We start from the raw sequence: 17,092 nt of genomic DNA, 5'->3' as shown, positions 1-17,092 counted from the left end.
TTATATCTTTGACATGTCAAGTGGCCTTGGTTAGTGTCTTATCAGGTGTTTAGGGTTGACTTCAGCCCATCATTTTTCTTCTTGACAGTCTTGCTATGATGCCATTAGCCTTTGTGTCAGCCTTTCTAGTTGTTGGGATTATAGTCACACACAACATCCAACCTCAGCCCGCACTAATTAAGAAATAGTTCCATTTCTTAAGCTGTGTGGGTTTGTGAGGCTTTTAGTGGTGATGTGAGTATGATGCTGAGGATGAACCGGGGTGTATTATAGGCAACCCCTCTGCCATTGCACTATTGATTGATTGATTGATTGATTGATTGATTGTATGAGTGCTTTATCTGCATGTACACCTGAGTGCCAGAAGAGGGCACCAGATCCCACTACAGATGGTTGTGAACACCACCATGTGGTTGCTGGGAACTGAACTCAGGACCCCTGGAAGAGCAGCCAATGCTCTTAACTGTTGAGCCATCTCTCCAGCCCCTACCTCTTTTCTAGAGGTGGGGGGAGATTTGCTTTTATTTTATGCTTATGAGTATTTTGTCTATATGTATGTACATCAGTGCAGTGCCTGTGGAAGCCAGAAGAGGGAGTCAGATCCCCAGGAACTGTTAATAGACTGTTGTGCCCCACCATGTGGGTGCCAGGAGTTAACTGAACCTGAGTCCTCCAGAAGAGCAGCCAGTGCTCTTAACTGCTGAGTGTTTCTAGGCCCTACACTGTATTCTTAACCTGTGATTTCACAGGGCACATTTGGTAGTCATCTTAGTTGTTCTTAGCCAAGTTGGCAAGGGACTGTCTGTTTGAAAAAGCTTTTTCAGTATAGCTGTTGTTTTTGTCTTGTAGAGCAAAAAGAATATTGATGTGCACAGCCACATGGAAGGTAGCAGAGGAAACAATAAGGAGTACACATTGCAAAAGATGAGAACCTTTATAGTCTGAAAAAATGTTGTTGTTTTTCCACTTGCTGCCATAACCATCTTGTTGGTCTATTTGGACCCCTGTAATGGTGTGGTCTATAGCTTGGATGGCCTTGGATTCCAAGTCCAGGAGTGCAGGTTCCTTTCCAGTTGTTCATGTGGTCTTGATGGTGTTAATTATCTCCCATCAAGTTGCCCAAAAGCATCTCTGCTTATCCGAGTCTGTCTTCTTAGAAGATAGTGTCGCTAGGCTGCACCAAAGTCACATAGTGAAGAGAACACAATTCCACTTTAAACTTTACCCAGCTCAAATCATTTGTATTCCTTAGTTTCTGTTTATGCCTGGAAGGGCAAAGAGGTGTGTCAGGAAACTTTACAGGGTGGTGAAATGGGTTGGGTTCTGTGCCTGTCTCCTCATGTTAGTCTCATGCCTCTGGCTCCCAGCTTCATCATCATGGGACAGTACGCCAGTGCATGGCTTTACATCTTTTTGAATATTTTAAACCTGATGGAAAATCAAGGAAAGGAAGTGGATGGGAACCTTCTACCCAGATTGTATACTTGCTGAGCCTTTGTTGGCTCAGGTCCTCCCTTCTTTCCACTTGCTTATCCCCACCTTCCACCTGTTTTTTAACGTTTGTATTTGGTCTAAGAAATAAAATCCTGCAGATAGAGCTGTAGCTCAGCACTGCTCTCTCATAGGTCTTTTGTTTTTACCATGGGCTCTCCTCAGCTCACATAAACTTCATACAACTATAAATAGAAGTACAACCATGGAAATTTACATAAGGATTGTCATGCTTGAGTTTACATTTTTTTCTCTAGTTATCCTTTATTATTTTGTGTGTTTGAGTGTATGTAAATACATCATGGGCATATCTGGTGCCTGTGGAGGCCAGAAGAGGGGGCCCACTGTGTGGGTGCTGGGAATCGAACCTGAGTCCTTTTTGAGAGCAGCCAATGCTTGTAGTTGCTGAGCCATCTTTGCAGCCACATGCATGAGTTTTTTTTGGCTTTTTGGCTTTTTTTGTTTTTGTTTTTATCATGCCTGAGTTTTAAACACATGCTATCATTCATGGTGTTTTGTGTGTAGACACTCTCAGGTCACACGTGCAGACTCCCAGTTGCCTGTGCTAGCCTTGAATCTTTGTATTCTTCGTGTCAGGCCTACAGAACACTCTCCTCTCTTCCAACCAGCAGTGCACAGAGACAAGCTGCTGGTGTTATGTGATGGGGATTCCTGTTAAGGACATTGTGAGGATCCCAACCACAGCTGTGGTAACTAAGTCCTCTCTCCTTTTGCCGTTGGTGCCATGTAGCAGAGGCACCTCATGTTCAGTGCTATTGTCACATGGTGTTGGGACAGACTAGTGCTCTGACTGGCAGAGTTTGAGGTTTTAATTCATCTTTCCTGGAGCTTGCTCAGGTATGTACCATGACTACCTGGTGGTCAGTTTTCAATTTAGGGTAGGGGTGTTAAGATGAGAGCTAGTGTGAGCTGTGCTCTGCCTTTATGCTCTAGAGCCATGTGATGATATGTGTCCTAAAGTAGCTCTTGTTTCCAACATGGATGATATAGGTCTGTCTGTTACTTTTGATGGGAAAAGAGAAGATTACTTCCCTGATCTAATGAAATGGGCCTCTGAAAACGGGGCTTCTGTCGAGGGTTTTGAAATGGTTAACTTCAAAGAAGAGGGCTTTGGTTTGAGAGCAACAAGAGACATCAAGGTGAGTTTATTATCTGTTGGTCTAAGGGGGTTTAAGTGTGTTTGAACCATTGTATGTTTTTGAGAGAGCTCAAGGTATGGGACAGAGACCCCTGAACCTGTATAAGCTTTGTGGGTATATAGGCAGCATTCTCCATCCTTGTCGGCTGTAGTGCCTTTATTTGACCACATGGGCCTCAGTCTGACAGCATTCTAGGGAGCTCTGCTAGTTCATCCTCTTGGAGAGCTGTGTCGTTAACCCTGCCCTAGAGCAAGGCCTTTACAGGCCTCTGTGAGGGGACCGTAGAATGTGCCTGATAGAATTTTGAGACTTACTAAGGAAGAGAAACTGGACTTAACAGTGAGAGGAAGAAGGCATCAAATCCCATGATGAATGGGGAGGAGGAGAGGGAGGCAGGCTGGAAGGTAGGCCCTTGTTCTGGATAAAGACTGGCTGAAAGTACTACTCATAGAAATAGCAGTAGGAGAGGAGAGGAGAACTGGGCATCTGGAAAGAAAAGCTTTTCAGATAGCTTCTCTGCTCCTTAGTCTTGCTGTCCTAAAGGTCACTTAGTCACTTAGCTTGTCTACCACTGGGGAGAAAGAACTGCACTTAGCTGGTGAGTGCCGGCTGCCCCAGGATGTTTATTCTGCTTTGTACTCTCCACTCCCTGCCTTTCGGGGCAGGCTCGTGTAGGGCCTGGAGGGAGCCAGTGTGCCTGTGACTAGGTGTGAGCATATGCCTGCTTCTGGAACTCAGCAGTTTATATTTTGAATGACCCTTTACTATAGTCTCATGTCTCTCAGTTGAAGAGCTTGAGTAGAAGAAATGGATACTTATAATCTATTGTAGGGGACAAAGCAGAAAAGCATTCAAATAGTAGACACTAACAGAGGCAAAATGTCACTGGCTTTTCTCCTGTGTCAGATGAGAAGCATCACTCATGCCAGTACTCCCCAATATCTTAGCTGTGGTCTTACTGGCGCTTTTCTTGGGAACACTGGAAGGCGCAAGGTTAAGGTGCTGTGCATCAGGTTCTGCTTAGGGCTTAGGGCCTTCCTACACGACAGAGCTCTGGGCACTGGTTAAGCAGTAGAGGTAAACATCAGCATACCCAAAGGTTTGTCACATGTCCAAAGATGTGCTAGTACATTGGGAGAAGATTAGTGAGGCTGGGGATGTTTGTGGGCTGGTGCTTTAGCTGCTGCTGAGAATTGAATCCCTATGCAGCAGGAATTCTGCTCTGGTTCATTGCCTGAGTAGAAGAAGCAATCCACTTTCAACACATGAGGGCTTGGGTTGGAGGTAGGGATTATTTCACTCTTAGAACTCGAAAATCTAAGTCTAACATGCAGTAAAACATACTTTAGTGTTCTACTCCAGATGTTCTACTTGCTTCAAAGTAAAGCTGAAAGTTTTGTTCTGTGTTACCAGCATAAAGACTGTGTGGTGCTAGTTTCCTCTAGAACTTTAAATTATGCTCCTACTCTTTTAACTATAGCACATGTGAATATTTAAAACATACCTATATCTAGAAGTGCTGATCTATAGCTATAGTGTATTTCCTGTGGTTGGCTTTCTGATAGGGTCGAAATGATTGTAGCATATTGTAAGGTTTTACATTTTCTTATTTTTTTCTCTAGGCAGAAGAATTATTTTTATGGGTCCCACGAAAGTTACTAATGACTGTTGAATCTGCTAAGAATTCAGTATTGGGTAAGAATAATTTATTTAAGGCAATGTACAAGTTATACAAATCTCTGACACTAAACGATTATACTTGGTTGTTTTTTCAACTGATGACATAGTCCCTCAAATTCATATTCAAGTTTTTCAATTTATGTCCAAAGAAGGATGCATGTGATGTGAAGTATTATAAGATCTTGGAATTTTGTGCTGTGATTTTTAGCATGCTTTGAGTGGTGGCTTTTTAAAGGAGTCCATGACACTTACCCTGCTAACTTCTGGGTTGATTTAGGACCTCTGTATTCCCAAGACCGAATCCTCCAAGCTATGGGAAACATTGCACTGGCCTTTCATCTGCTGTGTGAGCGAGCCAGCCCCAACTCTTTCTGGCAGCCGTACATTCAGACCCTCCCCAGTGAATATGACACACCACTCTACTTCGAGGAAGAGGAAGTGCGATGTCTTCAATCGACACAAGCCATCCATGATGTCTTCAGCCAGTATAAAAACACAGCACGCCAGTATGCCTATTTCTATAAAGTCATCCAGGTGAGCAGGGCGGGAGGAGTGGCATGTTGTCCCCTTGCTGTCTTTCAGGTCCTAAGCACTTTGCTTTTAAGCTAGAGTGTATTCAGGTAGCTTTAGTCATTTCCACTTGTGTAGAACTGCTGCCACATAGTTTTAAATGGATCTGGATTCATCAGCAGCATCCAGGATCAATACAAGCAGAAGTACTTTCTCATTGCCTAAAGTTGCTGAGCTTTTTGAAAATGAGGTTATAAGGCGATTTTACAAGCTGTGAACTTTATCAAATATAAAAAGGTTCCCTGTGTGTAATGTTTCTAGGAAAATTAGAATTGATTTCTAGGGACTGGATAGATGGCTCAGAGGTTAAGAGCCCTTGTTGTTCTTGAAAAGATTAGTGTTCAATTCCTAGCACTTATGTGATGGTTTGTAGCAATCTGTAGTTCCACGTTCAGGAGAATCTGGTGACCTTTTCTGACTTCCTAGGGCACAGGCATTCTGTGCACAGACATGCATGCAGGCAAAACACTTATAGATAAAATGAATAAATCTAATAAAAATGTAAAACTTAAAAACATTAGGAAACAGAACTCAGTAAAAGTTAAAGTTAATTTCTACTAAATTCATTAGTTAAAAAAAATGACAGTTATGTCAGCTGCAACTGATTGGGTTATGTTTTTCAAAGTGTACTACTGTTTATTATGTATTATGTTTTAGGCAGTTCTAAGTGAAAGTGTCTTACACAAAGTCTCTAGAGGGTCGATTTTGACGTTGTGTGTTTTGGGGGTTTCATCTTCCCTTTTCAGGAAGGGGCAGAACCAGTGCTGCAGCTCCCCACTGAGCTGAGCAGGAGGCGTCCTCTTCACACTCCCTCTGCAGTACTGGGTCTGCCTCTGCCCTGCTACACTTGACTGGAGAACAGGGGGGTACTGGCTGTTCCCTTTCCTTTTCTTGGGCAGTGTGACAACCTGAATCGGCTGGTGTGGTCATCATCTGTCTACAGTGTTTGTCTCATTCTAAAATGCAGTCATTGCACTTTATTGCTTAATGGAATAGTTTTGTTTATTACCTTGTTTATTTATTGACTGTAAAGATGACTTTATTTGTATGTGTGCAGAGAACGTGGGCCTTCTGCTTGCAGGCAGACACTTTAGCACAGCTGGTCCTTCATTGTTTTATCTTTACAGCACTCCTATTGTATAGGGATATCCTTCACACAGATACTTCTCTCCTGCCAAATGTTTCCACTGTTTCAAAAAGCATGATTCTTGCCCCAGATAGAAATTGGTTTGCCTTTCTAACCTCAAGGCTTAGGACATTATAAAGAATGGTAATACATAGGTTTTCTTTCAGGATTGCCTAATTTAAAACACTGTTGATGGAGCTAGATTAAAACTTTGCCTCCTTATTTATGATGCCCTGGACTCCTACATCTGACATCTGGTGTGGCTTTTTGCCATCTGAAAGTGTTATGCTTTTATTTTTATTTTATTTTAATGAATGCCTTGTCATTGTGAGTGCCTCTGACTCTCTGTCCTGTCTTGTCCTCCACCCCCAACCCCAAGTGTGTGTGTGTTCAAATGATTCTTATGGTTTTCACTTGCTTCTCTCTGTGTGGGCTACCTAACATCAGTCTTTTTACCATTGTCTCTTACAGATGCCTAGGTGGGCAAGGATAATGAAGAGCTTGCGAGCCCCAGGGTGGGCACGTATGGGACAGAGTCATCAGCTCTCACAGTCCTCTTGTTGGTTTGGGAACTTGTAAATTGTAAAAGTTCAAGCAGGCTTAGTCTTCTGTAGATTACAGTAATCTTAAATGGCTTACTGCAAAGTCAGCTTGGCACTGTGCAAAACAACTTCCTCTCAAGATCTCAGAGTGCCACCTATGTTGTGAGAAGCACTAACCTGTTGGTGCAGCCTGTCTTCATGGCTCTTTTCCTCCTCTTGTCCTCCTCCTCAATCTTGGCTTTTTGTTTTGTTTTGTTTTCTTTTTTTTTTTTTTTTGAGACAGGATTTTATTACATACTCCTGGCTGTCCTGGGATTTGTTATATAGACTAGGATGGCCTTGAATGTGCACTAATCTTCCTGCCTCTGTGCTGGGATTACAAGCATGCTAACAGGGATGATCATAGGGAGCAGAAGGAACTATTCAAGTTAAACACATCATGAGCTTTTGTAGAAAGTGTTTTCTTTTGTGTCCCCCCTCCCTCTCCCTCCCTTCCTTTTTCCCTCCCTCCTTCCCTCCCTCTCTCCCTCTTTGAGACAGGGTCTCACTATGTAGTGCTGGCTGACCTGGAATTTGCTGTTTAGACCAGGTTGGTCTCAAACTCACAGAGATTGGCTTGCCCTCACCTCTGAGGTGCTGGGATTAAAGGCATGCTCCGCCATGCTTGGCCTGTTAGAAAAGGGACTCTAGGCAACTTAGACTGAGAAGCATAACCTGAGAGCCAACCCAGCAGCTCAGGTGTTTATGGGGAGATGTAGTGGCCAATTTAAGGAGCAGCTGTTCTGCATTAGCCAGAGGCCAAGCACTAATAAAATGAACAGATACACACACCAAAGGGGTTTCTTAGAGTGCCTTCCAGGCTGTGGTCCAGGGAGTTCAACACCTTTCATACTACAGAAAAGAAAAGGCTAGAGTCTGGTAGTTGTTCACCAGTTGTTCACCAGTCTACAAGGCTGGGTGTCTCTGGGGGTTTCTGGAGAGCTGCTGGTCTTGTCTGTTAGAATCTTGAAGAAGTTAGATTTAATACTGCAGCAACAGGAGAGTGGATTTTGCTAGTGAGAGTGAAGGCAAGCAAGAAGAAAACAATTTTCTTCTTCCGCGTCTTTTTATGTAAGCCACAACCAGAAAGTGCCATCCATGTTGGAGGGTTCTTTCTTCAAATGACTTGATTAAGAAATTTCTCTCACAGGAGTAACCAACAACTGGAGTCCCTGTCAATTTCCAGTAGTCAAGTTGACAGTCAGAATTAGCCATTACATTTGTTAAATTGTCTTTTGAGTCCAGCTGTTTTTTTTTTTTTTTTCTTGTTTTAGGTTATTCTCATCACTTCTGAAAGTGTTGAACAGTAAATCAGTAAATACAGATGTTTTGTTGGCTGCTGTTATTTTGTGTTGTGTCTTCCCTCCTCAGAGCAGTGAAGTTCTCTTCTTCATGCTTCTTCAGGGTTGGGGGTTAGGCCATTAGCAGCTCAGTGCAGGCAGCATCACTGTCTCAGCACTCAGGAAGATCAAGGAGACCCATCTTAACATTTCATCACATGATCTATGTTTCATTTCTGGTTAGTATTTCCACTTAAAGTTGTCTTCCCGGGTGCTGGCTTGAGGGCTCCTTTGTCAGTGTGTCTGTGGTGTGCCCCTGCCCTTGGCAGATCTGTACCAGATAGTAGAGAGAGCCACATGGTTCTCCAGCGTTATATTCTAAATGTGTTATGACAAACTTCTACTGATCATTCAGTTCTTTGGAATATACATTTATCTGCACTGAATTTTTATTTTAGTGCTATTTTGGTCTTTCGACTGTCTTAAAACCTAGACAGTGTTTTCAATGTACTCTCCTCCCAGCATATTTCTTTGGTCAAGGGCTTCTTGGTGTGGGTACTTAGTTCAAGTGAACTGACTTTAGCTTGCTTTATAGAGCTTGTTTTAAAATGAAATTCTGCCACGCCTCTGCTCCTCCTCCTTTACTGGAGTCTTGGGTGTTGGGTCTTCCAGATCTGCACCTTTCTTTCTTTTTCCCCCCCAATGGAAGGCAGGCAAGGAAGGCTTTATTGAGAAGCAGAGTAACAGCTTCTGCATCAGGGAGACCCTGAAAATAGGTTGCCTGAGAAAATATTCTGATAGTATCTACCTAAGAAGTTGGGAAGATACAGCAACCACTGTATCCTTTAGAAGACCTCAGTGCCTCCGGCAGGCACTGAGAGCCCGCCTGGAGTTGATGCAGCACCTGCTGGTGGAGCATTATACTGCATTTGATTTAACATTCCCAAGTCCAGGAGCTAAGTTTAGAAACTGACTAAGCCACATGCTAGAAAAGGCTGCTTTGGTTGAGAGCCCTCAATAGGAGTAAATTTCCCCTCAGTTTGTGTGCAGGAGTCAGAGATGAAAGGACTGGTGGTGAAATGCAGACTTGGCTTTTATAACTTGCAGTTTTCTGGATATGGAAATGTTCCTATTAGAACACATCATAGGACAGCTCCATGTGAGACTTCTAGAGGGGAGCATGTAACCAGTTTTGTGATAGAAATCAGTGGAAAAGTAAGATTTGGCTTCAACTCAGATGTGAAACCATGTACTTGTGAAAGTGGATCAAATCGAGTTAGGTTTTACTCTCTTTACTCGGGAGGTGATCCAGTGGAAAGAAAGAGCTGAGGATAAGCTATCTTTTAACCGATAGTTGTTATCAACGACAAGGGAGACACTGTGACGTGGGGTACCAGCTTGTGTTGAGACACATTTTCCTGTGTTCACACTTTAAAATCTGATTGATGTTTAATAGGACTTAAAGTCCATTCATTTCCCGGTTTAGGTGAAGTATTTCATGTTACTTGGATTTACTCTGTGGGGAAAATGATTTGTGTATTAATTACTTACCTTGTTTCAGAGTGGGAGAATTCATTGATAGTGAATTCCCATTTTGTTTCCTACCTTCCCTTCAGAGTACAGTATGGCAGAATCGAATTGCATAGCCAGCCAGGGCGATGGTGGCAGGAGACTGAGCAGCCGTAGTCACAGTACTGCTGACAAGAGACAGGGAAAGACGCCACTTTTGGTTCTTGTGTGCCGTGGCAGCTGTGGCGAAGCATAGGTGGCTGTTTGTCCTGTTTGCTGCCATTTTACTTGAATCTGTCACATAGCAGCACAAATGTGCAGATGCTGTCACATGTGGAGATCCTCTAACACACGCATTAAATTAGATGAAAGTCCCTAACACCAGCTTGTAGTGTCCATGATTAGAGTTCAGAAACTGCAGGTGGTATCCAACTGTGTGTGTGCACATGTGCATTTGTGTGTTTACTTACTTTATAAATTGGGTAAAAAGATTAATAATGGCTGCTAATAAAATAGGTAGTATAGTGTAATAAAATAGCACCATTACTGATGCTTTTGGGCCATTGTTAAGCTAAATACGGGTCACTCGATTGTAAGCATTGTAGTATCTAGACACTGGTAAGAAACTAAAGAGGTGGTAAATACATCACAGACACTAGAAACAAGGTCACATCCCTGACAGAACACAAAGAAGAGCATGAGAGTTGATCACATTCCTCAGAAGAGCATGCAATGTAAATGTTGGAGATTATTTTCTGAATTTTTCATTTAATACTTTGGTATTACAGTTGTATTATGGTTGACTATGATTAGCTGAAAATAGTGGGAAAAAAAATCTTTGATGAGGATGGTCACTGTGGTAGAAGCTCCAGTACTCCAGAACTTGGGGACCAATATACCTAGTGTGCAAGTTGTTTATAGGCACACATGTAGATATGTGTGTTGGTTGGTTTTTGGGAAGAGGGAATCATAACTGTGAAAATGATTTCATAAGATAGCCTGTAGACAAGTCCAAGTGGGAGTGTTAATCAGTGATGGATGTGGGTGGGCCCAGCTTACTGTGGGTGGTGCTGTCCTTGGGCAGGTGGTCCTGGGTTCTATAAGAAAGTAGGGCAAGCAAGTTATGGGGAGCAAACTAATAAACAGCACCCCTCCATGGCCTCCGTATCAGCTTCTACCTCCAGGTTCCTGCCCTGAGTTTTTGCCCTGGCTTCCTTTAGTAATGAACTACAAGCTCTTAAAGTGAAATAAACCACTTCCTCCCCCAGGTTGTTTTTGGTCGTGGTGTTAATTATAGGAGTAGAAACCTAACCGAGATTGTATGTGCTCTTCCCGGGTTACTGAGATAGGCTGTCTGTGTCTGTCTCCTCTGATAGCAGAAGTAGCTTCCCAGTTCTATTCCCAATGGTCACTTCTAGCCAGTGTGGACTTGTCCCCATATTCTGATTCTCTCACTTTGACTGGGTCTTTTCCTTTTACCTGGAAACCAGGTCTTTAATCCTGAACAAACTAGCCAGCCCTCTCTGACTTAAGCTCTTTGTGTGGTTGCTACCCTGTCTGTCTCTTTGGATTTTAGCCCCTTATAGCCACTTAATTATGTAAGTAACTCAACTGATGCTGAGTCTCCAGTGTAAAGTATTGCATTTAGAGATAGCTTCTGGTGGGGATAGAGAAGTCCATGCATTCGTGCTGGGTGTGCATGCATGTGCATTTGCATTGCTAGAGATTGAATCCAGCCTCATTGCGCTACACCCCTAACTTCCCAAAAGTTTTCTGTAACCCTGGCATCCTTCCAGAGAGCATTTGGTAGAAATTACTCATTTGTACTTATCTGATATTTCCTCAGATTCAGTTCAGACTATGCATGTTTGTCAACAATGCATAGAAGTCACCTTGTACCCTGCTCAGTTGCTTACTTTTAGTTTGAAATGATTTATGGTTATAGACAAGTTACAAAAATAAGGTAGAGCTTTCATTTGCTCTGCTTGCTCTGGCCTGTGCAATGCTTTGTGCAGATGCAGTGTAAGCTGTGACCCAGGTCAGTGTGGTACAGAGCTCTCCCTGACTGCACGTCTCCCTCTTTGCTTACAGTTGTGTAACCTCTCAGTCACCTGACATTGTTTTGAAGAATACTTTGGCAGGCACTTTGTAGACAACTCTCATTTAATATTTATCTAAAGTTTTTCACTTTAGGCTGAGATGTTGTTTTTGGCTAGAGTATCATGCAAGTCAAGTCGTGTCCTCAGGGAACACATAAATTTATGTGCTTTATTAATGACTTTTCCAATAAATTGGAAATTTATTGCCCTATTCTCATTTACTAGTTTTCACGCTCATCACTGCCCTCTGCAGGAGGGATGTGTGACTGTGGGGTGTGCCAGCTGCAAGTTTTCTGCTCTGTTTTTTCTTCTGTGGGTATTGAACTTTTACTTTGAGGAATAGCTACCCCTACATCCCCATTTATTGATTTATTCAGTGGTTCGTATCAACAAGGATTCCTGGATCCTTATTTAATTTGATGGGCTATATAGTCCATTGCTCTCACTGTTGATTTGATGCACTATTTTAAATGGCTCTGCATATGACAATTGATTTGTCCTTGAGTTTAAACTATTTGGAGAAAATTATGTGCAGCATTTTCCATAACCTAAATGTATGGAACTATGTTAAATAAAAATCTGTTGAAATAACTGATTCTTGCATTATACATTAAAGCGTTTCCTTAGCATCACAGTGGGAAGTAGCTGTGGGTAGTGCTTTCTAGTGCTACCCTCTGTCCATCCTAACCTAAACCTTTCGCTTTGTTCTTAGCTGACTTCATAGTATTGCTATAACTACTAGGTGAGGGCTGTGAGGCTGAAGGAACAAAGTCAGAGGTTATGGTGAAGTAACTGAAGCCAGTTTAGTGGACTGCAGGTGCAAGTGAGTGAGCATTGGGTTCTTTTGGTCAGCTATGGGAGTGTAGAAGAGCAGCAACAATTTCTGCTTTCATGGTGTTCTTGTGACTTGGCTGGGAGTGTTTTCTGTTCAGGTAAGCAACATCCATTTGCAGAGTGCTTGGAGGGGCTGTCCTGAGGGAGCACAGGAGTGAGGGTGGGTAGGGAGCTTCTGTGCAGGTCACCAGGAGCTCATGGCTACAACTGTCAGTCCTTTGGGGTAGAGCTGTCATGCCTGTGTGACTGCTGAGAAAGGGGGAAGCTTCCTAAAAGGACTCCCTGGCTGTCCGACTTGTGTGTAAGAAATGCACTGGGATGGAGTGCTTGTGAGGTCAGTAAGCACTCTGCACCAGCTACAGCCTCAGACCTCCTTGGCTCTTCTCAGTGCTTTGATCGTTTCAGTGATCCAGGAGGCAGGGATATGTCTCCATTTTGCACATGAGGAATGGAACTTGTGGGAGCTACTTCCAGGTGTGACGATGTCTGAAATTTTTGAATTGGGTTTAGGGTAGTTCTGTAGGACCCAGGCCTTGAGCTTCTAAGCACAGAATCAGTCTTTGATTTTAAGGTTATTTGTGATTTTAATTTTGGGACCAAGAACTTGTAGTTTAAAGGCAGAATAGTCTGGTACAAAAGTTCTTCAGGACACTACTTGTACAGAAAGTTGGATGTACTCCGTTGACTGGGAGGGTCATGTGCTTACAGGGCCATTCTGTGAGCTTGTTGGGCATTCTGTTAGCACCCTAGTGAGATGTCAAGCCCTGTAGACCATAAGTTTGTTATCCCAGGGTTCTGCATAGGCTGGCAGTGTACCATCTTTCCACTGTTATCCTTACCTTGCCAACTTTTCATGGTACAGAAACATGCAAATAAACCAGAAGTCAAGAAGGAGCACAGACTGGTATATCTTCTGTAGAGCTGTCAATGCCTTGCTGTCTTGGCTGGAGCTGCTGGCTGTCTTAAAACGTCTTGAACTATGTGTCCTTGCTTGTTCCTGATAGCCATTCTCATCCTTTTTCATGTGAGTTTGGTGTATGAGAGTGTCTTTGTTCTTTGTGAGGTTCCCACATTTGCATATTACTCATTTAAATATGTATCTGATGCTCCTTATCTTCATAAAGGCTGTGGTTCTGTCATTTTAAATTTTAATCTGAGTTTCTCACTGTGTTCACTTGTTTGTATAATGTTGTAACAATTCAATTATAGTCTTTATTTTCTGGGAATTTAGTGTCCTTTGTTTTCTCTATTTTTTTTTTTTTTTTTTTTTTTTTTTGCTGCCATTAGTTTCAGTGGTTTCTGAAAGACTTTTTTCTTGATATCCATGGTTCTCTCTGGGGAAAGCCATACCTTGTACAGTACTAGTGCTGAGAGTGGGTAACGGACAATACTCTGTGGTGTGTGCATGTGAGCCTGGGACATTGTAGCCCATTATCATGTCCTTCTATGGAAGCTCTTTAGATTAGACTCCAGCATGTGCAGTCTGTCCTGTTCACTGTCCCTGGCCCCTCATGATGAACCCTGGCCTTCCTCCTTTCTCAGCACTCTGCCTGCCTGGCCTGTTCGAATTCAAACTTGTGACTTTATCACTCAGCTTAGGAGTAGACATCTAATAAAGGGAGATATATAATTTCCCCTCCCTTATACCAGATGTTCACCTATATAGATGTAATACACACACAGATCCTTGGTAATAGGACTCAGGTCTGATACCTCCGGAGAAAGGGAGGTAAAGGGTGTGATGTTTATTGGCATTTCTGTTTTAGCGCTGTTTCAGTGACCTAGAGGTATGTCCCAGAGTTCTATGCCCTCTGACCTTGGTTTCTGTCCTAAAGTAAATTAGTATCCAAAAGGATTTCATGTTTCCTTATTTTCTGTCTCCTGAACTAGTCACCCACTGAGGCAGGCAGGGACTTTGTTTCATCTTCAGTTAGAAAAATAATTAGACATGACACAGAGATAGTGCTTGGTAGTTGTTGAGTAACATCATAGCTGAAATGGCAAACTGCTATTCAAAGTAAAACCAAACTGGTGGATACTGCTCTGCAGCTCATTGAGAGCTGTGATTACATCCACATCAGGGATAGATTCCAGGGCTGCGGGACAAGTCCGCCGAGATGCAGCCCTGTGCTCTGACTGCCCGACCTTTAGTCACCTGCTGGCCTCCCCACTCACTTCAGAATCACCAACGCCACTGTTCACATTATCTGTGTGATGGCTTTTCACGGACCACAAAGGGTCTAGGGCAGAATGCTGCTGTCAGTCAAATGTTCTTTTGCTGAGCTACATTTTCAGCCCCGTCCCCTTTTCTGAGTCGGGTCTTGTTATAATAGCTCAAGCTGGCCTAGACTTTTGATATTAGCTCCAGGTATGTTTTCCTGCCTCTACTGCTCAACTGTTGCCATTACAAGTATGTTGCCAACATGCCTTGTTAATTCTGGTTCTGCTTTTGGTTTGTTTGTTTGTTTGTTTGTTTGTTTTTAATGGGGATGTTTGCCTGCATCTTGTGTTCAGATTTTGGAGTTCTCAGGATTTGTAGAAGATCCCCAGCAGTGTTGGTGTGGATGAGCCCTCTCAAGGTTCAAGGTCAGGCTTTTTTATTTAGATTTTGAAGTGGTATCCTTTCTTTAGATTTTCTATCATTGGGCATGCATGGCTCTTGACCCTTCCATCTTAGATATGTCTACCCAGATAACCGGGGGCCTTTTTGAAATATAGATGATATCCTTTCATTCCCCTAGCCCTCCTTATACTTGGAATGAACTGGAAAGCAAGGCTGCTCTCAGTGGTGCTTGTTGGTTCTTCCCCCTTACCATCCCCTTCCTCTGGCCTCCCCTAGAGCTTGATGAGCCTTTGCTGCTTCTCCAAATTTCTAAAGCAGCTTCTTTACCTTCTGGTTTCAGCTTACAGTCCTTCTGAGTGTGTTTTCCTGACAGGATTCCCTGTCATTTGTACTATATGATGCTTATTTCCTTATAGCCCCACCACTGTTGAGATTGGCTTTTGTCTTTGTTACCTGTATCTTCTGTCATGTGAGCATCTTAGACAGGGGCCTGTCTCTCTTGGTCACCAGTGTTGCAGCTAAAATGAGAGAAGTCATTGCCCTCTTGGTCACCTATAACCAGGGTGTGCACACAGAGGTCATAGTGTGTGAAGCACACACAGTCCAGCGAGAAGACAGATTTTTCCTGATAAATCTCAGAGATCTTTACAGTTAGAACTGAGAGCTTCTTGTAACAAACGGAACAGGATGGGTTTGGGAGGGCAAAGGAGGATTCTAAGACTTGTACTGCACTGCCAAGTTTATCTTCTTGTTTTCTCTAGGTCTGAAATGGAAGTTGTCGGTAGTAAATTCCCAACTTACTTTAATTTGGCAAAACCTAAGTTGCAGCATGAGCAGCCTACGGGGCTTTGCCTGTGGATTTCATTTGGATTTAGAATGCATTGGTTCAAGCAGATGCCCTTTGTATGCAAAATCAAATTTGGAGCAAATCTTTATTGTTAAATTGTAAGTTTGTGAACATAAGTGTTTAATGGAAGTGCTCACCCAGCCTTCATTATGGTGACATACACAGGTATGTCTGAAGGGAAAGCTGTCAGTGTAAAGAGACTTCATTTTCTAGATTCCAGTGACTTGAGGACCAATTCTAAGATGTTTGTGTCAGTCTTGTTTTTGTTTCTTAATGCTAAAATTTATACATCTAAAATTAATATGCCTCTTTTAAATTTGCTAGTATTTACATCAGAAATGCTATCGTCAGCCTTGAAATTCTTGGTCTTCCTGTCTTTTTGTAAGTTTCAAGTAAGTCAGAGGCCCTGGCCACTGAACCAGAAGGACACTGGCTTTGTATTAATGGCCACGTCTTCTGTGACTTGTATGATGCTGTTTACTGGCACCTGAAAGTGGACCTTTGATCCGTTATTGTGTGTAGATTCATTCTGCAGTGGCAGAGTGTCGCTTGCAGTAGAGTAGGGCTCCAAATCAGAACAAGGTCTATAAGGAAGGGGTAGTAAATGTCTGTCTGTCTCATGCAGTTACTTCATTACATAAAAGTCCTGTGTGTTGAGTGACTCCAACCCCTCTGTCTTCTTTTGTATGAAGGGAAAGCATACAAGGTTTTATTGAGAAGTAGAGTGGGGGCCTTCTGTGGCAGAGAGGGACCTCTAGAATGGGTTGCCCTCTAGTGGTGATTTGACCCACTCTTCTTTGCCAACACTACAGATGTCACTCATGTGTGAGTAGCTTTGCCAGGTGCTGGCTACAGAGAGACCTATGCTTCTGTCTTAAAGGAGCTGTCTGTTAAATCCGGTCCAGCAGTACAAGCCAGAGTGGAGTCCAGCTACAGTCAGGGAGAGGGATAGCAGCAGCAGAGAGTCAGACACAGAAGTAGGGCTTCTCGCTGACCATAGGCCAGCCTAGTGTGCCATGTGATGGGGAGTAGGCAGAGGAGTTGAAGCAGGGATGCAGAAGAGAGGGAACAGCACTAACAAGGTCATACTTTCCTAAGTGTCAGGGTCTGCATTGTGTATAACTGACAGCTCATCAGACTCCTCCCCCTTGGCAAGTGAGGAACAGTCAGTGAAAGTGTCCTGGGTTTGAGGACTTTGTTCCTACTAAGTGAACTGTCATGCTTAACAGCACTTCTAACTTCTCTGTTCAAACAGCCATGCTCACTTGTCTTAATGGGGTGCTGGTTCATCATTTTTATATCCTGCTGTGTCCAGTTAGTGCTGCCCATTTGCACATGGGTGTGAGCTAGCC

General features: G+C 43.0%; 1 protein-coding gene across 2 annotated transcripts in view; it reads left to right on the top strand.

The window, feature by feature from the left end:
• The window catches only part of SETD3 (SET domain containing 3, actin N3(tau)-histidine methyltransferase), a 67,941-nt gene that overhangs the window by 15,826 nt on the left and 35,023 nt on the right, over positions 1-17,092 (top strand). For both annotated transcript variants that reach the window (XM_080936399.1, XM_080936400.1), the window contains 3 exons: positions 2,503-2,651; positions 4,274-4,346; positions 4,609-4,865. In XM_080936399.1, coding sequence (XP_080792525.1) covers positions 2,503-2,651; positions 4,274-4,346; positions 4,609-4,865 — 479 coding nt within the window. The remainder of the gene's footprint in view (positions 1-2,502; positions 2,652-4,273; positions 4,347-4,608; positions 4,866-17,092) is intronic.

Source organism: Micromys minutus (assembly GCF_963924665.1).
Source record: "Micromys minutus genome assembly, chromosome: 1".
NCBI lineage: Eukaryota > Metazoa > Chordata > Mammalia > Rodentia > Muridae > Micromys > Micromys minutus.
This window is presented reverse-complemented; position numbering and strand designations above follow the sequence as displayed.